At 46.7% G+C, this 25742-nt stretch overlaps 1 protein-coding gene across 1 annotated transcript in view; it reads right to left on the bottom strand.

Annotated features, from left to right (window-relative positions):
- stxbp5a (syntaxin binding protein 5a (tomosyn)) overlaps nucleotides 1–25742 on the bottom strand; it is a gene marked incomplete at both ends in the record, with an annotated part of 88267 nt that overhangs the window by 45811 nt on the left and 16714 nt on the right. The window contains 2 exons of the mRNA XM_084484281.1: nucleotides 5136–5236; nucleotides 9407–9488. Of these exons, the coding sequence (XP_084340407.1) occupies nucleotides 5136–5236; nucleotides 9407–9488 (183 nt within the window). The remainder of the gene's footprint in view (nucleotides 1–5135; nucleotides 5237–9406; nucleotides 9489–25742) is intronic.

Below are 25742 nucleotides of genomic sequence, written 5' to 3'. Positions count from 1 at the left end.
GTTTGCTTAGCGGTGTTTGATGGAAATTAACTCAGACGCATTAATAATGTCTCTAATGAAGGTGGCGAGATGGGACGGATTGGCACCAACACAAACAATGGCCGTCTGCAGCTAGGCTCGGTCCCCGGCATATGGGCGGTGTACCGGGGGAGAGGCTGGACGTTGAGTTGAGTTAAGGCTGTGTGCACCATGATGAATATGCACGCTCATAATTGATGCATTCTAATCTGCGTTTGGTTCAGCACGTTGTACTGCAACGGATAGCACCGGGGTGATTTAAATACAGTGATGGCTGCATGCAGATATGGGCCTGGGGGAAATATGTTCTATTTACGTGTGTGTCTCTTCGCGCTGAATATCCTTGGGAAACAGTGGGAGGGGGGCTGACTAAACAGGCGGCGCCAGGAGTATAATTAGACAAATTTGTTGAACAAATCCGCGGTGTCTACGTGTTTGTTTACGTGCGTTGCTTTTGTGCAAGCTATTGTTTAGGTGTATACGACGTGTCAGCCCGGGCTTTTATGTATGCGTGTGAGTGTGTTTCTCAGGGCTCCTCTCCTGCTTCAAGTGGTCACGACATTGACACTGCCACACACTGCCACACACACACACACACTCTGACTAACAAAAGCAGCTGCCCGCTTACAGGCTTATGGCAAAAACAACCTCCCCACCCCACACCAACCCCGCCCACCCCACCGTCCCTGGCCCCACCCCGTCCTGCTCCCTGATTCGGCCAGCAGTACGGTAGGCTTGGGCGGGACATGAAAGGACCCTGCCTCATTTGAGATGAAGGGGTGATTGGGAGAGGTCATGAGGGGAGACTGCCGTTTGTCACGTCTCTTTAGGTTCACTGGTTCATTACGCCGTGCAATCAATGTCCTGAGGACAACACACTGCATCGGTGTTGTGTTTTCTGTATCCGGGGTTGGTCCGGTGGATACAAGGGCGTATGAGATAGGGTCATGTTTCTAAGAAATAGATGAAGATATATACCACTGAGGCCAGCCTCCAAAACAAGCGGTGCCTTTTCCCAGAGCTGAGGAGGACCCCCCCCCCACCCCCTCCTCTCCCCCGCCCTCCACCCACACCCGCCTGCACAGAGTGACTCGGCAGGAATTCTCTCCCACTTCCACTCCCCACTCTCCCTTTCTTTCTCTCTCTCTCTCTCTCTCCATCCCTCCCCTGAAAGCCCACAGACCGACTCTGACTCATCATAGCCCCCTCCAACACACCGGCGTTCACCGGCATTCAGCCCCCCCCCCCATCCCTCATAAGCAGCCGTTGATCCTATTTTGAGTGGGTTGCAGGGAGAAGGGGGGGGGGGGGTTAGCAACACCACTCTTGCCAATCATACATGCGTTTGAGACGCACGCAAAGTGGAAAAAGCCAAGCAGCATGGGAGGTGACCAGATGAGGCTTCCGAGATAACATAATCTCTCTCTCTCTCTCTCTCTCTCTCTCTCTCTCTCTCTCTCTCTCGACGGTCTAAAGTTAGGAGCAAGCGCCAGACGCGCGAGGAGGTACAGAACACGACGACGACGAAAGCCGAGGCGATTGGCGTACTTCCGAGGTTTCTTTTTCGGAAAAACAATATTTTTAAGATTTCCCCAGCAGCTTCCTGTGAACATCTATTTTCGTGAGCCTAGCGATGACGTTAGCGATGCCACCTTTTTTCCCTTTTTTTTTGTACACTTGCGTTGGCAACGGTTAATGGGCGTACGAGACGGGAAGGAATGGCAAGCGAGCAACGGCTGTTACCCAGGGACAACATACCCTGCGCAAGTAACATTTAGCCAGCCGGGACTGTCCAGTATTTCTGTATCTATTCATTATCATGTTCAGTTATTTCTCAAAGAACTCCCCATTGCCCAAATCACCCACCCCCCCCCACCCCGGCCAACAGAAAACACCGCTTCGCACATGCAACCGCTTCGCAACTGACGTCACCCTCATCGACGCAGTTCATACAATCAAACGTTACATTGTTTGTATTATCGGCGTTGATATTGTCACCGATGTGGCGCACGGCGTGACAGTTTGATTGGGGGTGTCAGTGGCGCTCTGCTTTTATATTATGCACTCTATATAAGGGTCCTGTTGTGACAGCACCAGCCAGACGCCTGTCCCCGGTGAAAGGGGGAAAGGGCCGCCCTGTCCTCACCAGCCTCACTGGTGGAGGCCCAGCTGTACAAAACATACTCTGGATGGAGACGGTGGCTGTTAGGAAAGGGGACGTTGATGATGGTGGATCGTGGAGGGAAAGGGAAAGTGCTTGAGTACGTGCGTGTGTGTGCGTGTGCGCGCGCGCGCGTGTGTGTGTGTGTGTGTGTGTGTGTGTGTGTGTGTGTGTGTGTGTGTGTGTGTTTATGCATGCGTGCGTGTGTGTGTGTGTGTGTGGGGGGGGGTGGACTCGGGAGAGAGCATGGAGGATGTTTTTTATTTAGAACTCTATTTAACAAATCTGCTCCCATCGATCCCTTGGCGCTTCCCATCCAGGTCGACATTTAACTTTCTCCCCGCTGTCTTCCCCTTCCTCGTCCCCTCCTCCGGGGAGCCTGCGTCAACCAGAGACACCCACGCTTTGATAAACCACATCTGCTGCCAGAACATAAACATGTCACCCGTTACCGTAGACTTATAATGACAGTTTGTTTATCAAACTATTTTCGGATTGGTGCCCCTTTGAATACAACAGAGAACTTATGTCTGAGTTCCAGAGGTAATAGTGTAGTAACAGTTTGGCAGTTTAAAATCGTATGCTAAATAAATAATTTGATAGATGCAATTAGCATAAGCCATCCATTCATTGTAATCTTAAATGCGAAACAGACCATTTAAAAAAAATAAGGCCATTTTATCACTGCGTATGCTGGGTGTAAGGAAAAGATGTTTCCTGAAGTACTATTAAGATACATCTATCCAATACATGGTACCAGTATTAAAGCAGTATTAAAGCAGTAGAGTCGAGTAAGAGGAGGCCCTAGCATGTGGACAGCAGGGTTGAAATACAACGATTTATGCGTAGAGCTCAACATATTTCCTCCATTCCTCCATTTAGCCATGTCTGCTTATGTGCGGATATATGTGGGTAGTAAGTTTAGTCTACTCTACTCTAATATACTCTATTACACCACTGTATCGCACTCTACTCTATACTACTGTACACTACTAGACTTTATGCTACACTGTACTCAACTCAACACTACCGTCTCTACACCACTCTTCATATCTGTACTCAACTCATACTCCTGATCCTTTTTTGTTTTTTGTTTCTTTTTTTTACGTGGCAGAGCTGCAGTGACGCAAAAATATCAGACAATAAAGTCTGAAGGCATCCTATTATAGTATTACTGTCCCTACACCGCTCCACACGCCTGTACTCCAGCGTACTCTACACTGCTGTACTGACCTCCGTACTGCTCTACTCCATACTACAGTACTCAACACTTAACTGCTCTATCAAAGACAGACACAGAAGCAAAGCTCACTAAAGTATAGCCTCACCAAACTACCTGAGGCTGGCTACGAATGGTTAACAATCTGGAAGTTAAATATGTTAAATACATATTTCCCCATCCCTTATCTAACCCCGGTTTATGCGTAGACACACAGCGTCTTCAAACACCATTGTCCGCATGCTGAGTGTGATCAGAGGAATAACCCTGAAGAACTCCAGCCCTGCCATCGTCTCTCTGCCTCTTCGTAGTCATCATCGGTTGACTGACATCGCAGCTTTGCGTCCCTTCCTCCCTCCTCCCTGTCCCAGCCGGCATCTCCTCCTCCATCTCCCCCCCCCCCCCCCCCCCCCCCTCCATGTCTCCAGGGTTAAGTTAAAGTCGGCGGCGGCGAACGCTAAATGTCAGAGTCGGACAAGCGCCTCGCCCAGAACACAGCTCGCCCCCAAACACGCTGCCGGCCCAACACTCTGCCTTGTCACTGCCGTCTTAAATCATCGCTTCTGACGGCTAACCACCCCCCCCCACAGATTTCATGGGGACACATCGCCAGACCGGGCGTATCTGATTGGTTGTGATGGCCCTTCCCGTTGTAGTGCTGGGATTGGAGGAGACAGGGATGGCCACCTACACCTTGAGGTGAGGTGATTCGATTCTGTCTATGTTGGAAAATTAAAATCAGAAATGCAGTGCAACTCTTGGATTGCAGTCAGGCTTGATCACACCGACTTCTTAGGGTTTTGGTTAGGGCTGTATCTGTGGACCCTCTCAACCTGTTGACAGGTCAGCGAGGCTGGATCCCAACAGAAGTTTCAATCTCCCTCAGGGCATTCTAAAACATGTGAGAACCAGTTGGTGTGTGTGTGTGTGTGTGTGTGTGTGTGCATGTGCGTGTGCTTGGTGGGGGGATCCATGTGTTTGCATCACAGGTTCCTGGTGTGTGACATTTGCGGGGTAAACTCGCTTTCACACCTGTAACTGACTGGCTGGCTGCAATGAATGAGCGAGAGAGAGAGAGAGAGAGAGACAGAGAGAGAGAGAGAGAGAGAGAGAGATAGATAGATATGATGGTTGATGAAGGGTTGGAAAAGGATTGTGGGGGGGAACGTTGTCTTGCAGTGCGTGGTTTTGATGGTACGTGCTTTCATTGGTATAAACTGCAAAATTGATTTGCCTGTTTGATTTCGGAATGACTTGTCACTCAAAATCCCAGGGCTGGGAATGGGAGGTGTGATGGAGAGATAAGAGAGAGGTAAATGGAGAAGAAAACAACAACTGATAAGGCTTTAATATCCTGTGTACATATTTATACCTTCACCAATTATCTTTTTTATGTATTAATTGACAAAAATTACATTTGAGGTTTCCCAGGTAAACAGGAGATCATTCAAAACCTAATTTGACATCTGCATAATCATTACCATACGCCGCAAAGTGCTGGCTCTAAATTCATTTCTAATCTGTTTCCAACACACTTCATCAGGATTAGATAACATAAAAATAACGTACCGGCACTCGAGCATGTAGGACTCATAAAGGCTTTGCTCCAAGAAAAGCCCGTCATTTGCCCCCATACACAAAATGATCTCTTGGGAATGACAGAAGCCTGGGGGGGAAACATGCAATATCGAAAGTTTCCATGCAACATGTGCCGTGCGTTACGGCAGGGAGACTCACCTCTCCCTGCTGAACTTGAGCGAGTGGAGGATCGCTGGTCTCTTCTGCCGCAGGTTCCACAGATGGACGCTGTCATCTGCCAGGGCACTGACCAGCGCCCCCTAGCACACACAACACAAGTCACCCACTGTTTAGACAATGAACAGCCACAGCTAGAGAGAAGGCAGAAACGACCTGTGTGGTAAAGATATGGAAACTGTTATCTGTAATCCAAAAAAATAGATGGAATTGCGTCTTCATATTTATGTGTCAGAAAAAAAGTGATAGGACCACTATCATTTGAATTGAATTGAATTTATTTATTTAAAACAGGGACAATGCACAAAAAACATTAATCTTGTAAAACAAGAAGAGATGCTTTGAGCCAGGTTATAGCAACAATTGCTAATTTCCGCCTGTAGTCCCTGGGCAGGTAAAGTGCTAAACAGATACAATATTAAGATTAATTGAAATAAGACATAATAACCATAATATTTAAAAAATTGACAGAATGTACTAATAAAATAAAAGCACGGAAACAGGAGCGCCAAATCATAAAGTGCACAATAGAGACCAACAACACATACACTCTCTCTCACTCTCATCACACATTCAAACACATACACATACAATACACAGATAACAATCATACTCATCCTCAACCACACTCATAGCCAGACACATACACACACTCACATAATACTCAACAATGTGTGCAAACTTGCTTACTTAGTAACCAGCGCTTTGACAAGCATGAGAATGTGTGAGGATTTGTACATAGAATAAGTTCTGTGGGAAGGACATTCCACTGACCCATGGCCACACATGAAAAAGAAGAGCTGCCAAACTGAGTTCTACGTTGAGGAATACTACACTCACCCCTCGTAGCAGATCTAGTTAGACGTACTGTGTTTTCAGAGCAGAGTGTCACAAACTTTTTCAGAGGGGGGGCATAAGCATTATGAATAATTTTGTGAAGTAGACAAACATTTGAGTGTATAATCAAGTTTTCAAAGCTCAAAATATCATATTTGGCAAATACATGGCAATGATGGTAATGCCGTGGTTTTTTGGCATGGATCTTAAGACTACTTTTGTACAATAACTCTAGTGGTTTTGTAACTGTTTTACATGCCTGAGACCAGGATGTAACACAGTACAAAAAATGGGGCTTAATCATTGCATTTAAATATGTACTTGATGCCTCAAGGGTGAGAGAATTTCTTATGTATCTGAAATTAGCTAAATTATATTTCAACGTGTTACTCAGCTTTTTGACATGCCCTTTAAAACTAAGTGTTGAATCTAACGTTACCCCCAGGTATTTAAATTGTTCTACGTGTTTTATTTTTTGCCCATTTACTACAATATCAGGGTAACTTTTAAGTTTACACCTATTTGTAAAGAGCATGGTCACAGTTTTTTCCACATTTAACGTGAGGCATGAGTTGTATAACCAATCACTAACCTTGTTCATCATAACACCATTGTTTTATTGATTTGCCGCTAACCCTAACCCATTTTAAAATTGACCCTTTTAGTGACATCAAACGTGATGTGTTGTGTGATTTATCATCAGCGTAGATTTTTTATCGACATGGTGCATGACGTGACATGGTTTGATATGTGACTAAGTCTGGTCTTGAACTGAATTTAACTCGGTCTAGAAACGGTCTTGGATGAAAAGGTCTCTGAAGACTGGTTCTGAGATTAGAGCAAAGCTGTGTTCAAACTCTCAAACTGTCTTGCATAACTACACATTGTTTTAGTACTATTATCATTTAAATCTCTATCAAGAAAGTACCCAGCAGCGAGTGCTTAAATATTTAGAAAAGTTGATATTGCATCAAGCTAAGTAACTTCACGTTGGCTTCTTCAACATTGCATATGCCTGCCCTAAGCTTCAATGATTGCTGATTGGCTGAATGCCAGCTGCATCACTGATGACTTTTAACTTTAAATTAAAAAGAAATAAGTCCAAAACTAACAAATAAAACGTAACGTTACTCTCATCCTGTCTGTTCAACAATGACTAGAAATGTCTGCCAATTCAGCGATAATCAGATTTAGCATATTCTATTAATTTTGCTAAATTAAAAGGCATGAAAATCCTGCCAGGGAAGAATGTGTTTGCAGTAAAACATCATTGAAAGCAGCAGATATGGTCCTGGAGCAGGGAGAAAGACTAGGTAAAATAGATGCATCCAAGTTAAGTAATGGTGCACCTATGTTATGAACATTAACAAGCTGCCTACACTTAATCGTATCCTCAAAACTTGCTAATTCTGGTGAAATATGCCTTTAGAATCCTTCTTTTTCTATTTAAGGTAATCTATATAATGACATAATCAACATGGCCTTGGTCTCAAATATTGGTCTTGATTCAAACTCGAGCTCCAATGACTCATTCTGGACATGACCGAGGTGGTCTAGACTCCAGCCCTGCAGTCCATATAGGGTCCTGTTGTGACAGCATCCTCCCAGATGTGTGATGAGCCTACCACACCTGGTGGTAAAATAGGGGCCCTTTATAGTGTTAGAACACTTCACATTGAATAGGGCTACAGCGACATGAGACACAACTACCAGTTTAGTAATGTGTCAGTACGGGTAGCTCACTTGTAACCCCCCCAAGCCATTGTGTGTGAAGGTGAAGGTCACGTTGCAGCGGAGTGTCTGTGTCTTTGGTAACGTTTTTGGTTATGGATCGACTCCTGGGTGCATTGTGCACTGACCCATGCCTGAGTGTCTTTGGCTGAGTGTGTGTGTGTGTGTGTGTGTGTGTGTGTGTGTGTGTGTGTGTATGTGTGTGTGTGTGTGTGTGTGTGTGTGTGAACACTTCCCCTCAATGAGAAGAGAGAGCAATGAGGTTAGATAATTACCTGAATGTGTCTGTGGCTTCTTATGTGTGTGTGTGTGTGCTTGTGCGTGTGTGCGTGTGTGTGTGTGTTCTATGAGAGAACCAACTGAGCGTATCCAACACCTCTGTGCATGCAGTGACAGGTACTGCTGAGGGTGCTCTTCTATGGGGCTATTTCATGTTTTACCATTGGGTTTGTGTGTGTGTGTGTGTGTGTGTGTGTGTGTGTGTGTGAAGGTATGTGTATGTTTGTAGCTGTATGCAAATGTGTGTGTGGGTTTGTGTGTAGCTGTATGCACGTGTGTGTGTGTGTGTGTGTGTGTGGGTGTGTAGCTGTATTTATGTGTGTGTGTGTGTGTGTGTGTGTGTGTGTGTGTGTGCATGTAGCTGTATGCACATGTGTGTGTGTGTGTGTGTGTGTGTGTGTGTGTGTGTGTGTGTGTGTGTGTGTGTGTAGCTGTATGCACGTGTGTGTGTGTGTGTGTGTGTGTATAGCTGTATGCAGGTGTGTGTGTGTGTGTGTGTGTGTGTGTGTGTGTGTGTGTGTGTATAGCTGTATGCAGGTGTGTGTGTGTGTGTGTGTGTGTGTGTGTGTGTGTGTGTGTGTGTGTGTGTGTGTGTGTGTGTGTGTGTGTGTGTGTGTGTGGATGAGTGCAGGAGATAGCCAAGTAATTAAGGCTGTAATCTCCAGGGCGACCGTGGCCCCCTTGTGCTCCACAATTCCCGGGAGCCCCTCTGGGGTGTCTGTTTGAATAATACCAGTATTTATAATACCCAGTACTTATTCATACCATAATACCCAGTAGGTCTTCATAATACCCAGTAGGCCCATGCATAATACCGTCATGTATCGTACTTTCAATGCCAGGTGCCTTTTTATTCTCCTCCAGTGTTTATATTTTTTGTTATACATGTTCTTATATGCCATTTTTGTGTGTGTGTGTGTGGGGGGGGGGGGATTACATTATGTGTTTAATATGTTCATCTGTTTCAGTTTTTTAGTAATTTTTTCTTTGATTGTGTAAAGCACTTTGTAAGGCACGATTTCAAAGGTGCTTTATGAATAAAGTTTATTTTGATTATTATTATCATTATTAAAACAGAATTCATGACCTTCTGCGTTGCTCGTTGAGAACAACGGTAAATGCCGGAGAGAAACAATGCAAAAATTAAAATATGTTTTGTAACAATAATGGTGTGAAGGTGGGGTGAATATTTAAATGAGTTCCCATCAAAGTGAGTCATCCCCTTTGAAAAACATTTCTTTCTTTTAGTTTCACGGGCACCCAGTTTTAACTGCTTTCTGGATTCCTGACATTGATCTCACTGGTGGAACAAAAAGAAAAAACACCTTACTGAGGCATTATACCCCCTCGCTGACTCCACCATTTCTTTCATCTTTGCTCGTTGCATCGTTGCCACGGTGACCTACCTCATTGATGAGGAACTGCATCTGGATGACGGCGGCTCCGCTCTCGTGCTGACAGTAACACTCCACACCTGGCCGGCCGAACCTGAGCGAAACCCTTCGTCAAGGAGCGTACCAAGTGGAGGAGGAACGGGGGGGGGGGGGGGGGGGGTGGGTAGGAGAGTTGCATGCATTCTTTATACATGCAGCACTTTTTTGAAAGGTAGGATCCGGAGGGTGTAAGGTCATGTGCAACGCTGTACATGTGGGGAAAAGGTGATGACACATCACGTGTCCCAGTGGGCTGCAGAATGCGGCGTGCTACGAGCGGAGCTACCACATGGCCGACGCCCCGGCTCCCTCTGAGAAGGCCCGGCTCTTGTTTGATGCACCGGAGAGTGAATAAGACAAAGGGACATTCAAGAATGGGGCTTTCTCAATTGTTCCTACGACATGGAGAAGCAGAACAAACATAAAAAACAAACCCATGAAACCCAGGAACATACTGGCTTCTATAGATGCATTGAAGTTAGGTTTAGGCAAGGATAGACTGATATAGTTAAATAGATAGATGGATAGATGGATAGGATAGATAGGTTAGATGGGATAGATGGTAAGATTGCTCGCTAGACAGAGAGGTTAGATTGATAGAGGGATAGATAGATAGATGGACAGATAGATAGGTAGATAGATAGATAGATAGATAGATAGATAGATAGATGGACAGATAGATAGATAGATGAACAGATGAACAGATAGATAGATAGATAGATAGATAGATAGATAGATAGATAGATAGATAGATAGATGAACAGATAGATAGGTAGATCGATAGGTAGGTAGATGGACAGATAGATAGGTAGATAGAAAGATAGATAGATGGACAGATCGATAGATAGATAGATATATAGATAGATAGATAGATAGATAGATAGATAGATAGATAGATAGATAGATAGATAGATAGACAGATAGATAGGTAGATAGATACATAGGTAGATAGATAGATAGATGGACAGATAAATAGGTAGATAGATAGATAGATGGACAGAGAGGTTAGATGGACAGATACATAGGTAGATAGATAGATAGATAGATGGACAGATAGATAGATAGATAGATAGATAGATGGACAGATAGATAGATAGATAGGTAGATAGATACATAGGTTCATATACAAGTAGCTAGATAATCCAGTCCTCTCCATGACACACAGACGAGAAGAGATGAGAAGTGAAAGAGAAAGAGAATGACAGTTTCACAGAGAGGGGGAGACTAGAGACAGAGAGACAGAGAGACAGAAAGAGAGAGACTACAGACAGTGGGATACGGGACAGTGTGGGGGTTTGACGGATAGAGGCTGAAGGTAGAGAGAACCAGGGGAGCGGGGGAGGGGTGAGGTGAGGTGGGGGGGTGAAGGCGACGGACCGCCTTCAGCGGGCAGGATGAGTGAATGACTGAGCTTTAGTGATTACATCCATTCATTACGGCCGTAACTCTGGGGCCGCGGTGGAAGTGTCAGGGGAGGGCGTTGGTTTGCAGGCCGCGATGCAAAGAGGCGTAACACCCCCCCACCCAGGGCGATGCAATTGCTCATCATTAGTGCACGTGTGTGTGTGTGTGTGCATGCATTCATCCGTATGAGTCTGTGTGTGTGTGTGTGTGTGTGTGTGTGTGTGTGTGTGTGTGTGTTCACGTATGTGCGTGTGTGCATGTGAGTGAGTGGGTGTGTGTGTGTGTATGTGTGTGTGTGTGTGTGTGTGTGTGTGTGTGTGTGTGTGTGTGTGTGTGTGTGTGTGTGTGTGTGTGTGTGTGTGTGTGTGTGTGTGTATGTGTGTGTGGTCACCAGTATACATAAGCCACAGTGACAGGCAGCTAGGTGGCAGAGTGAGGTCCACACAGCAGGGCCGTTCTATACAGAATGACGCCAAAGGACTGGCAGACTCTGGGCCCCCCCCTCCCCCCTCCCCCCCACCATCACTTACACTGCGGAACGCGGCTAGGTTTAGACATAGAGGGGCTTCGAAGAGACATACCGAGGGGGGACGGCCGGGAAAGACAGAGACAGAGAGAGAGAGAGAGAGAGAGAGAGAGAAAGAGAGAGAGAGAGAGAGAGGAAGAGAGAGTGAGAAAGCGAGAGCGAGAGAGAGCGAGAAAGAGAGAGAGAGAGAGAGAGAGGATCATCACGACAATGAGAAAAAGGCAGCACAATAAACAGGGGGAGAAATAAGTCTAGACCCCCTGCGGGGCTTAAAGAAGGACGGTTTGACGGTTTGATCCCAGGCAAGCCGCTGTAAATGACTTCATTGAGAACAGTGTCCGGAGGTTGCCTGGCAACCACATCTTTTAAGGCTCCATGCAAAGAAGCAGAAAAGGGATTTAAAGTTGTCCGTTAGCCTTCCAAGCGAAAGGCAACAACACACTAGGCACCCAGCAGCCCTGCCCCCGAGCAGCCCATCCGCTCCCACCCACATTATCATTAAACAGAGACTTAGGGAATGACACCAGCGACTGGAACAAGGACGCTTTCCCAGAAAACAAATTGAAAGCATCACGCAATGAGCTGCGGACGGCGGCTCCACCAGCGCTCTCCCTTTAAGGAAACCGTTGTCTTCATAATTATCGTATGAATGCAGCTGTCCTCGGCGTGGCCTGCGCATTAAGGCCGAGTCGAAAGGAAGCCACATCCGAGTCCCACGGGGGGGGACTCATTAAAAAAACAGGTAAACAACAACAGGAACAGGAAATTAGCCTCAAATCAAATTCATCCTGAACTTGCAGTTCCACCTCTCTTTTCCCTCCCTCATTGACATGTATTAGCGAGCAACTAGGGAGCAGAGGGCTAAGGACGGGGGAACAGGATGGCCTCGCCAACCAGAGGGTCACCGTTCAATCCTGGAGTGGCTCCCACATGGCTAAGCATTAAGACATCTGCCCCTAACTGCACTCGATGCCAACAGGTCGTCACCACGCATGGCTGACGCCACCACCCACGGGTGTGTTGGCATGCATGTGTGTCTGTGTGTGTGTGTCTGCAGGGGTGTGTGTGTGTGTGTGTGTGTGTGTGTGAAGGTTTGTTTGTGTTGGCACATGTGAGACTTTCATTTTGAGGTGCTCGGAGAGGACACCAAGGTTAGAAAAGCGCGATGGGAACACAATCCGATAAACGTGTTAAAGACGCCATTTGAACAAACATGTATGTTGTTTTCTGACAAATGGGAAAACATCAACCATTTGTAACGTAGCTAGCATGGACGACATAATCTGGAGGAACTTCCATCAAATGGTCCAGAGTGGACCCCCAAAGGTTCGGCTCGAACCCGTGGAAAGAGTGACCATGGGCAGAGGGGTCTTAACTTTATCTTTAAAATAACATGCAGTGAGCGAGTGAGTGAGTGATCTTTTTTTTCTCTTTTTTATCTTTAGCCTGTGCAAGGTGGTGCTGTGCGTGTAGCTGGGTAGATGGCAGAGCAGATAGAGAGGACAAGAACAGAGAGAGAGAGGGCGAGAGACGGACGGAGGATGTGAGTGTTGGCAGGAGAAAGAGAAGGCCAGAGAGGTCCTGTGGTCCAGTCTTGTTGCGTCCAATGAAACTTTTCTTGTGCTATTTTTGAAAGTAACGTCCAGAAAGGAGATTTTCATGACTCTATCCGTTTTATTTTCGTGCCGCAGGCGACTGTTCTTCACAAACAAAAATGACTCATTGGCTGTCAGAGGGAGGGAGGCTGGCAGAGAAAAACTTGACATTCATCCACGGATAAAAAGAGGGGGGAGGTTTAAAGGGAAATTCGCTCTGCAAATATAATTCTCATTGAACAAATGTGAGGATTCATTAGAAGTATCCCTTTTGTGCATCTATGTGGTCATGAAACACAGTTCAGAGCCATATCCCTGGAGCAACTACTTACGACAGACATAGTCCAGAGACATCACAGGGGACAGTCTCGGCGAAGATACATTCTATACTAGTGAAGGACGTATGTTTACCACCTGTTTGTTGGCTGGACTCTCTCTCTCTCTGTCTTTCTCTCTCTCTCTCCCTGTTTCCATATCTGTCCCTCTGCGTCTCTCTCTCTCTCTCTCTCTCTCTCTCTCTCTCTCTCTCTCTCTCTCTCTCTCTCTCTCTCTCTTTCTGTGACTGAGTGAGTGAGTGAGCCCTATCTTTAGCCTGTGCAAGGTGGTGTGGTATGCGAGTAGATGGGGAGATGGCAGAGCGGATAGAGAGGACAAGAAGGAGTGGGTGGGGGTGGGGGGAGGGAGAGATGGTGTGGGGTGTTAAATTCATTGGCTGGGACGAGGGACCACGGTGAGAGAATGGTGTGTCAGTCGGGGAGGCTGCCAGCGCTAAGCTAGTCGATGCCCGCTAGCTTAGCGCTGGCATGACGTCAAGCCCGTCGTCCATCAACCGGGGCGGGGCGGGGGAGGGGGCTGGTGGTGGACTCACTGCGTCCCCCACAACCCGGACGGAAGACAGAGAGAGAGAGAGAGAGAGAGAGAGAGAGAGGAAGAGAGAGAGAGAGAGAGAGAGAGAGATCAGAGGATCAGAATGAGAACAAAAAAAGAGTAGAATAGACACTGGGGGTGGATGTTTAGATAGGTCCCAATGTGAGAATATTCTCACATTACGATGAGGACATAGATATTATTCTATGTATATGTCATCATTATTTCCTGCATACCTCTGACAATGCCATCGCCACTCCGACTCAACTCGAGATAGGAAGCGCCAATTCAGGGCAAACCACACTAGCCCGAGTTGGCGCCCAGAGAACGCTAGCCGGCTGTGTGCCTAACTATTCATCATCTCCTGTCTGCAAAGGAAAACATTCCTCCCTTCCTCAAATCTCCTCTTTAGCTCTAGTGATTCATCTTTGGCTGCTGCGGGCCAACTCATCCCAGGCCTCTCCATCCTTACACGTTCCCATCCTTTCGCTCCGATACTGCCGGGGTCTCCTACTGCTTATTAGCAGTGAGTTGCCAGGGCCACTCTGGCTCTATACAGCTGTAGAGGCTTGCGGCAATACAAGTATCCCAGCATCCAGCCTGCGAGCCATTGACCTACTCTGGTCAGGCAGCTTCAGAAGGAATCACCACTGCTGCAGCCGCCCCAAAAGAAACCTCCCCTCTCTTTTTTTCGCCCTGTTTGTGAAATTGTGACATATTCCCTGGGCAGCGGCGGAAATGACCCTGGTTCCTCGGACATCCATCTGCCTGGAAGTGGACAGTTTGGTGGGGAGTGTGGGTTTCCTCTGGGTTCCACGGTGTGTGTGTGTGTGTTTGAAAGTTTGTGTGTGTGTCTATGTGGATGTATGTGTGTGCACAGACAGATAGACAGAAGGATGCAAAGACTATACCCTGCACATCTGTGTTCTGGGATGCAGCTTGTCGTTTCATGCAATGCTGAGAGATGCATATATTTTGGCGGCAGGCTTGAGGCTATTATCCGGCACTAGCTCCTTCCAATTATATGTTTACATGATGATACAGTCTCAAAACAGTGTTCAGAAAACTGCTTTTTTCCTCGGGTCAGGAAACTCATCAAAATGTTTCCCATCACGCAATATTTACCATCCACCAGGACAACTCCATACTTTTGCTATTAACCTTTCATGTAAAGAAAGGTTAATTTCTATCTACGCCTCAGTGTTACAGTGGCCATCGGGTAGCGGCGGAAGAAAAATAATTAAATGCTTTGCAAAAGGTCCCTCGCTGTTGCCCCGTCGCATAGCAACAACAAGAACAATGACTCGTCGCAAAACAACATGCAGCTGTTTTCAAAAAGTGCAAGCAGGGGAAGCAGAAAAGGGGTGCGCTGCACGCAAAGGTCCCTCACCCTCTGAGCCTTACAGATGTCGACCTGAGTCATCCTGAAGGGCTGCATTATTTATCTTCATTTGTTTTTGTCACCTCTTTTCCACCTCCAGCAACGGTAGCAATCTGGAAGCCACCGCGACATATGTCAACGTCTGAGAGGCAGAGGAAATCTATGAGGGACACCTTCCCTTGTGAGTCAAAATGACAAACTGAAAGTGTTGGAACAGGCTAGGGTGCACATACCAACACACACACACACACACACACACACTTGCCCATGCCCAAACAAACACACACACAAACAATACCTCAAGCCTACGAAAGCCTAGCAAGAGTTGGTGATTTATTTGCGCAATACACCTAGCATAAATAATCCCCACTCAACACATTTGATTTATTATGCAACCAAACAATTAAACTACGTCAGGACCGCGCTCCCTGCTGCCTCAGCTTATGCTACCTCACCTTGAAAGACAGGACAATAGAACAAGACACACACATTTTCCACCCCTTCGTCCCCGACACACACACACACATACACACACCCCCCTCCCCTGACAGACACACAAATACTCACACACCCACACATTCATCTCCACACAAAACCACACACAAACATTCCCAGAAAATCATATTATAACCACTATGCTTCCATGGCTTTCGATTCATCTGGATTACCTCATGGCCATGAGGTAAACAGTTCAACATTGCAGTAATCTCCATTCTCAATAACAAAATATCCTGTCCCTGTCGTTCTAAATGGGGGAAGGGAGACACATGGAGGAAAGGTGTGCGGGGAAAAATGTCTTTGGCCGAGTTCAATTACACATTGATGTTTTTGTGTATAAAATAAATATAACCCGTTTATCCACAGTGGTGTTACCAGCGGTCTCCTCATACACGTTCCACCACGGTCAACATCGACACAACAAAATCATAACTCATTCAGAAACAAAAGCTCTGCCCGCACCTCTCCAATCACAACAAAGCCTCCATAGTACCGACCTGAGACACAAGAAGACGCGTCCGACTCCCTCGCGCGTCTCGGCCCCTCATTCGATCCTGCCCGTGTGCTAAATGAAATTCTAATTAAAGCAATCAACAATTCATTGCATGAACGGTCCACCATTAGGGATTAGCTCTCGCTCCGTTTTTTAATTAGGTGACAACTGGCCTCGCCGCTCGGTTTTAAGTGCGGCCGTCAGTCTGAATGGCGGCTGCGCTCCGGTTCACACCAGTACAAGAGTGCACGTCCGTCTCAGCCGCCGCCACTGTTATTCATGAGGCTGTTGGTGAGGAGCTAACGATTCCGGGGTTGTTATTGTCGCTGCTGTTGTTGTTGCTTTTTAAAAAGGAAGTACATTTCGAGCCTTTGGTGTGTCATGGTTCCATTGTGACGGCGGGCCTCGCGGATTGAACTAATTAGACGGTGCGGCAAAGTGATCCTCGATGCCGATAGGACTGATCGAGAGTCAACGAGGTATAATGAGGAACGCCAGCAACTCTTTTTTTTTTTTTTTTTTTCTTCCGTCTCATGCAAATACGCTCCAATTTGATTTTAAATGCCCACAGCTGTGGTGCCAAGCGCACAATGCAGCCCGGCGCTCAAACACGCAGTCGATGCTCAGTCCTCGCCAGCACGTCTCTACTCCCCTAATTCTTTTGGTTGGGGCTGGGGGCTGGGATTGCGTCAGCGTTCCTCTGGAACAAAGGACTAGCGGGACAGGACCCGACGCGGCAAGCACAATGGGACACATTTCCTGGCCATTAAAATCCCGACTCCCCCCTATTAAAATAAAAAGTTACATTTCGTCTCAAATTGGCTTGGGTCGGCGCCAGACGTTAACCATAGAGCATGGGGTGACAGCGGCCCAAACCACCAGTCACCATGAGTCCCCCGCCCCCTGCGTTTTTGCCAGTAGCTGGCGGCAGGCCAGACCTGCCGTACTTGTGGAGAGTTGCAGACCTAATAACAGCCGGCGTTGTCTAATTTTAGCCGGACTGGCCCGGCGGCTAGGCTGCGGCTACATAATGGCCACTAAAGGGGGGAGGGGGGAGGGGGAGGGGGGAGGGGACTGGGCGGGGTGTTGGAGAAGGAGGGAGGGAGGAGAGAGGAAGTGAACGGCAAAAAAAGGGAAACAAACACGTTGAAGAGGTTGGACGTGAGGGCTCTCTCCGCATCGGGGAGGAGGAAATGGTGGGGTGAGAGAGAGAGAGAGAGAGAGAGAGAGAGAGAGAGAGAGAGAGAGAGAGAGAGAGAAAGGGAGATGGGGGGTATACTAGGATGAGGGGAAAAAAAGAAGCATCAGCAAAAATGCTCGTGGCCAAAGCCTTTCAGCGAGTGAGCTTGTGTTGGTGCAGAGGGAGCGCATGAATGCCTGAGAGAAAAGAGAGAGAGAGAGAGAGAGAGAGAGAGAGAGAGAGAGAGAGAGAGAGAGAGAGAGAGAGAATGACGTATAGCTAAAGATAAGATAAAGAGAGAAGAGCAGGAGGGAGAACAGAGTTGGGCACGATGAAGAGTGTTTGAACAAGGGCTGAGGGACGAAAGGAGAGGGTGCAGCCAAATGCAGTAATAGAAATGAAATATATATATATATATATATATATATATATCAATATTTACAAAGCTATGAACTAGAATTATATCAACAATAATAACCTGTATGTATGTGTATACAGTATATTCATGTCAGATATAGATAGGTACAATGTTCACTGTTTCGAATCTAAAAAAACATTTTAAGGCTGTCCTTGTTGTTTCTTACTGAGGTAGTAATGGAAATGAAAACAATAATAACTGAATAATAATGAAACATACAACCCCCCCCCCCCCACACACATACACACACACACACAATCCCACACAAACGCACAAACCACACAAACGCAGAAGTTCCCCTGCAAGTGAACTTCTGTCCAGTCTCTAGCACTGCCTCCCCACCGTCCGCTCCCAACCCCCCCCCGCCCCGCCGTCATCTTGGCCAATTAGGGTATCGACAGAGAAAGCAGTCGAACCCTCGGGCTCACGGTGCCACGCTGGCGTCCATCGGATCTGCTGGATCTCCCGGATCCACTGAACTGGTGGAGTGGGGGCCGACAGCGTGTTGGGGAGAGATTAAACTGCCTCCACCTTCCCCTCCACCACTCACCCACCCACCCCCCCTTCCACCCCAACAACAGCACCCCCCCCCCCGGCACCGCATTATGTCTGTGAGTGTGAGTGTGAGTGGGGCTGTGTAGCGCTGCGCTCCACTCCCAGAAGGGGGAACACAGGTACATTGAGTTAACGGTCCTCAGAGAGGACACACACACACACACACACACGCACGCACATACATACATACATACACACATACATACACATATACATAACTAGATACTATGTATTTGTATATCTGTTTTGTGCAGGTCTATCAGCCTTCGGTGTGTTGTTCTGCCGATTACCCTGCATGAGACAGTGATGTTAATGTGTATTAGTGGAACTGGGAACATCCTACTGTTAGTGTCTGAACACATAATCAACAGTTTCTCTGTGCCACCTAAACATAATTGAGGAAATGATGTCTATCTCTCAATAAGTTGTTTTGTATTTTTCCGTTGAGATTATATTAGAAATCCTATTTGATTAGTTTCAACATTAAATACACATTAAGGTCATCCCCATGTAATAACATTACATTAACATAACTTACATGGCCTTGCATATGAATAACATGGTGAACACAACCTGTGGACTATAGAGTATGGGATTGACACATCAAATTCCTTCAGCCACTATAAAGTATACTTTATAATAGGTTGTGAATGGGCCCACTGTGTCTCTAGCTGATGAGAAGCAAATCACTGCCCTACACAAACACACGCAATCATCTGCCATCCGATCTCCCTGTGTTCAATAGGCTCCCCCTGAAAACCACCAGGACTACAAACCAGCATCACACAACGGAGTAATCCATAGTACAGCAGCGAGGGGGACAGCATCGCAGAGCGCAAACATTGAGAGAGATCTAATGCCAATGAGATGAGGACGTGCGGCGCAAGCAGAACCCTCCCCTCGCAGACGCCGGATCAATTTCACTTTGTAAACATAATGTACTAGAATAATCCACCGCAGTTATCCAATGTGATGAGAGAGGGCGGGAGGAGATGGACAGACCGAGGAGAGAGATTAAGAGGGCATATTACAGCGCGAGACTAGTGCCTCATACATCTGGGTGGCAACGCCCACGTGTGATGTCACTATCTGCTGATAGTGAAGGCTAATCTACATCACTGGTGGTCAAATATGGGCCCCTCTAAGGCTAAAATGATGTGCGTATGTATGTATGTATGTATGTATGTATGTATGTATGTATGTATGTATGTATGTATATATATATATATGTATACTTTCATGTTTCAGGATAGAAAAGGAGCAGCACACACACACACACACACACACACACACACACACAGTCCGTGAGAGACAGAGAGAGTGGGCAAGACGGAGGGCAAGATGGAGTGCAAGAAAAAGAGAACAATATAGACAGGACAGACAGACAGACAGAAGGACAGACAGACCGAAGGCCACAGACAGACAGACAGAGAGATATAGATAGATGGATGTATAGAGTGGAGTGAGCAGGCTAAGGCCCGCCACAGTGGCTGGGGAGACACTTCAGCACCACGGACAGCGCCAGAAGCGGAGGCAATTGCTGATCAATTATCCTCATTCCCCTTTAACCTGCTGCTACCACTCTTCTGCTCCCTGTGCCGAGTCTAACTAAAGAACTCTAAATAAAGAACCCTTCCTTTATTTAATAAAACTCCTTTCTTAATCCCTTCAATTGATGTGAAGGGTACAGTGTGACCTGACCGGCTAAGAACTGACATGATAAGATAGACGGGTACAGAGAGATACATAGAAAAACAAGATAGAGACTCATTACACGGCTTTGATTAATACTCGATTCTGATTTGTCGATCAGGGCATTCAGCGGCCTGCTATTTCTGAATAATAGATGCTTTGAATTACAGACCATTGCTATGGGCACTATTTCAAACTGTCGAGTCTCACGGATTAAAGAATCATTTTTTAATCAAGACAATCGTTTTCTTTTGTCGTTATACTCTGCGTCAAATTCTTGGTTTCTTTAGGAAGTAGCTGTGTAATCAGCGGGATTATGAATAGCGAGCCGGGGCCTTATCATGAAATAAAGCCCTTACGTAACACATCTATTATGTTATGTTTGGCCTCAATGCTGGACATGTTGGAGGATATATTAGTAGAATTTGGCACAGTTTCTAAACCGGCGCTCCAGCACACGCGATGGAGAGTCAAGGACACCTGGAGCGTCCGTAGGAGCCAGCCCAGCACTTTCACTTTATCAACATCCTTATTGACTCCTCCAACACCCAAGATTAACCTCAAGCACTCCCTGTGTGTGTGTGTGTGTATGTGAGTACAAGTAGGTTTACGTGCGTGTCTCAGTATCTCAATCTGGCTGAGCTCACACAGAAACTGAATATGGGAACAATTAAACAAAAGAGGGTTCAAATAAAACAATTAGGGCGAAGGTAGACATAAAGGAAGGCAAAAACGTGCAACCTTTAGCAGGTTTATTTACAAGGCCGTGAGGCTTGCTCTCTTTCTCCCACTGTAAGCACGTCACTACTGCACTTTGCAGATCAGGGCACAATAGGTCGTTTCTGTGCCCTCCATGTGACACACGACACATGGTCTCACTCTCTCACTCTCTCTCTCTCTCTCTGCATGTCTGGCTTTTGCTTACACACACATACAAAGCATTAAGGGGGGTGTGGCTTCCGTTAGTGCGTGGTGAGTCAACATTGGTTACATAACCGACCTGAGAATGGATTGTAAAAAGAGACTGTGTACGTATAGATATAAATATCTATATACATATATATTTATAGTTTCTTTGTGTTTTGTTTCATCTAGTCATAGCCTTATTTTTATATTCAATTATATGTCCCTTTGGGATCGTTTCTGCGTCTTTTCTCTCTGTCTCTCAATCCGTCTCCCTCTCTTTATGTCTCCACAGTGTGTGAGCAGCTCATAAAACCACCAAATCGGTTACACAGAACGCCCTTATAGAAATTAGCTAAGCTAGCAGATGTACATGCAGTTGACAAGCTGTCACGCCCAGTCAAGAAAATCGTGCAGGCACGCACACACACACGGCAATTTCTGCTTTTTAATAAGCAAAAACCTAGAAAGATAACCCTGTATTTATAAAAAAAAAATTGTTGAGCCGTCTTGGGATTTATAGTTGCAAAAATGCAATTATATAGCCCCCCAGAAATTATGCACATCCAATTCACATGGGAAGTGGTCTTGATAGAGGGTTAAAAAAACTACATAGAGGCCCGTTTTTGGTTAATTTCACACATTTAAGATTTCTCAAAAAAACCTACATTCAATACTCTGGATAACCTCAACTGCAAACCAAGACGTTTGATTTTTGAAAGTAAATTAAGATTAAATCAATCAGAAATAAGGAGGCATATGGCTGGCACTGTATGCACGGAAATCAGTGAATCAACCCATAACATATGATCATTTTAATTAATTCTTGAGTGTGTGGAGTTTTGAGTGTGTGTCTGTGTGCGTGTACACACTGCGCTACATGCACACACGCTGCGTGGTCGTGTTTGTGCTAGCTTGTGCGCACACATGCACACAGCTAACACGCTGTGTGCGTTGTCGGCGACAGCGATGCAGCGCTCTCCGCCCTGCAGTCGTTGGACAAGGAAGGACAGTGCTTCGAGTCTTGGATTTACTCGCTGCAATCTGGTCCAGCTGTCTTCTGTCAGTGTGAGTTTGGCTCGCAGACAGCACAATATGCACCATCCCGAAGGCTGCCTTAATTAAGACAAGCACAAACCCAGAGGAATTCATCCACTTAGTGAACACCATGGGTTGGTACGGCTTTGCTGTGTGCTGTCGTTGATCGCAAAATGTGACGATCGCGTGGAGGGTCTACCGACTTGGACAACATGTATGTGTCCAATTGTTGCCTCTCATACGTTTTATCCCCTTAAAGTGTTTGTCTGTATGGTACTGTGTTTGTTGTGTTGTCCACACACACGCATGCTCCTGCCACAGCATTCTACCTGATTTGTCTCTTATCGCCCTCTCTCTGTAATGCTGCTACATTTAAGACACGTGTACAAACCATATATCTGCATGCATCGTGAACAAAGGTTGTATAGAACAATAGTACAAAACCTCTAGATAAATGGTTTCAAAAGCGGTTCAGGACCTCGTTTCAGGGTCTTATTGTATTACCTGAAATGAATTCAGCATACTCGAACGCGAACCAAAGTGGAACATCAGTTTACTTTCCCCAGGAGGAGATCTAGGCCAGATCAATCCATCTTATTAAAGGCAACACATGCAAAATGGCTGTCCGAGTCGTTAGCCAGCCTCTCCTAAAGGCCGTGTATCTGAGCTGAGTCAGGACGGTGCGAAATTACATGGCAAAAAAAAAAAAAAAGGCAGGCCATAAACGAGGAGGCTCGGCGGAGGGCAAAGCACATTTGTTGACGGGTGATTATCTGCATACAGGTGTGCCGCCCCGCCCAGCCGATGCACGCAAACACCCTGGCCTGCTGACAAACGCATGCGTGAGCTTGTATGCTCTGATTGCCATACGCACACCCACACACACACACACGCACACACACACACAGACACACACAGATAAGCGTTAAATGTGTTGACACATTTAACGCAACACACACATTCGCATTCGCAACACACTCACACAGATAAGCCCACATGTAACAATAAAACACACACACACACACACACACACACATACACACACACACACACACACACACAGATAAGCATACCCGCACACATACAAACAGAAACAAACAAACAGCTTGCAACAATGGCTTTAGCCATTAAAAATGCATGGCACTGCAGCAACAGTTTCTAAAAATGAGCAGTGGGGTGATCCAGCTGCTGATCCTTAGACCAGGAGCTGCCTGCACGGACATCATGGAGAGAGAGAGGCAGGTGGGGGGGCAGGGTGGGTCTCTGAAGGACATTAATCCATGATGTAGGCCTCCACTCATCATCTCTAGGAACCTATAGAGGACATGATTATCTGCGCTCCGTAAACACCCTTTACAGCCCTTCTCGTTCGCCGGCACCATCAATCTGCTGCTGCTGAACGGGTTAACCCAGTGGCCCCCCCGCTATCTATCTGCCCTCCTTTTGCCCCGTCGTCAGGCCCCCCCCCCCCACCCCCGGCAGCCAGCGTCCCTTCGGGGATAATATGCTCAGTGAACTGCCAATGTCCCCCCCCCCCCCCTCCTCCCATCCCGGACCCCCACCCCTCCCCCCGGACCTCGTGTTTGTTATCGCCAATCATCGCCGCCCTGCCTCTAACAACGCCAGAGGAGCGCCCGGGTTGCCAAGCAGGCCCGAGCCAGGAAGAGAAGTCTGGCCAATTGACAACACCCACCCACCCCCCACCCCCCGCCTCTCACCTTCCCTTCCCAATCGGTGTGACTTATTATAATAGGGCCATTGCTGGCATGGCACCGGCCGCTGGGAGACTGCATCCCTCACTCTCAGCATCCGGGGACCAGGGCCTCGCCAGAGGAAGAGACGCTAGCGGACTTTAGCAGACAAATGAGCCGCGTCATCGCTAAAGTCCCGGGACCCTGAGTTCCCCAATGATCAGCGCTTCTTCTGAAGGGAAGAGGTCCAGGGGGGGAGCGAGAGATAGAGAGAGAGAGAGACACAGAGAGACAGACATATATACACAATATACCATAGGAGTCTATGCATTCTAATGATGCTTCAAAATTATTATTGACTATTTCATTATTTCATCCCGGCAAAAAAAAAAAGAGAAAAAGAGGTGCATTGGAGCCTAACAGAGATACGCTCAGGTCTACAGCTTTTCTGTTTTTCTGTTTTCTGTTAGCCTACCTAGCACTAGCTTGCTATTAAAGTTGAAGTCCTGCGACACACCTTGCGGACAAGTGGAGTGTAATCAATCTATCAGAATAATTAAATAATGTCCATTATTAAAATCATTTCATCAAGTCATTTGTGCCTGATGGCTTATCCCAGGATTTAGCCAATCCGATCCTAACCACTGTTCATTCAGAGTTTGCTAAATCCCAGATGGAAACGCCACAGGCATCGATGGCAGGATCAAAGATATGTTCTGGGAAGCATCTCAGGTTGGGCACTGATCCATTTGGTTCATTTAGATCTCTGAGAGACAAAGAAACTAAATGTGCAAAATCGCCGTTTACAAAACGGTTATTTTGTGTTTTTTTTGTTTTTTTCACTTAATATTGCCCTCTCAGTTAAAGATACCCATTCAGAAGTATTTCATTTATGCTATCAAAATCTAATTATTAAATGATCTAAAAATTACCTAAAAGTCCCTAAGAGTCAGAATGCGGAGGCTGTGTTAAAATAAAGATGGGTCATAGCCAATCATAACCCTGCCAACTGCAAAAAAATAAAAAATAAAAAAACAGAATAAAAAAAAAACAACTCCCACACAAGCACCAGCACTCTGAGTCAGACAGCCGATGAGCTGTGACCATACTGGCTCCTCTCCTTATGCAGACACTCCTACACTCTCCCACTACACCCTCTCTCCAGCTCTCTTCACTCAGTCTCACTCTCGCTCTCTCCTTCGCCCTGTCTTGCCCACTGTCTCTCTCATTCCCTCTTTCTCAGCCTCTCATTCGCTCTCTTCCTCTCATTCGCTCTCTTCCTCTCTCTCCAATTTGACTCCTCACACTTCGATAACTACAAAGATTGCAACCAAATATATTTTGCAATCTTTTTGTGTGTATTTATTGTCCCTCCTGCCTAGGGACGGTAACCATGGCGCCTAGGTGTGGCGTGCCGAATGACAAAAACCACTATACCGCCGAATTCTCCAAGGCTATGCCATTCATTTGAACCACCGTGAACAACCCCCCGTAGCGGAGCGCTCCCTCCCCGCCGGCTCAGTGACACTCACGCTAACAGACAACATATCCCACAAGGCCTTGCTTCTCTAGACAAACCCCCCCCCCCCTCCCCCCCCCCCCCGAACACCCCCACCTCAACTCCTCTCCCCTTCCTCCCCTTCCGCCTCCCTCTCTCCATGGGTCCCCTCCGGTCATGAGTTGTCTGCCTCAATGCCAGCCCACCCCCGCCCGAACCCACCCACCCTCCCACCAAGCCTCCACCCAGCCCAACAAGCCCGCCTCCTCCATTGCCTGTTCCAACGTGACATCCCGCCATCGTTATGCCTTCTGCATTTAGAGAACAGAAAAGCGCAAAAAGACCTTTGGTTGGTCACGTTTTACACACACACTCACACACACTCACACACGCACACACACACACACACACACACACACACACACACGTGCGCACACACACACACACGCGCACACACACACGCGTGCACACACGTACTTAAATACATACGGCACGCTGATAAGACACACACATGCACACACATACTCGAGAGCACCTCGGGCATAAAGAGATACACACTCATAAACGTGG

Source organism: Micromesistius poutassou (assembly GCF_964030765.1).
Source record: "Micromesistius poutassou genome assembly, chromosome: 19".
NCBI lineage: Eukaryota > Metazoa > Chordata > Actinopteri > Gadiformes > Gadidae > Micromesistius > Micromesistius poutassou.
Note: the sequence above shows the minus strand (reverse complement) of the source record. Positions and strands in the feature narration are given on the sequence as shown.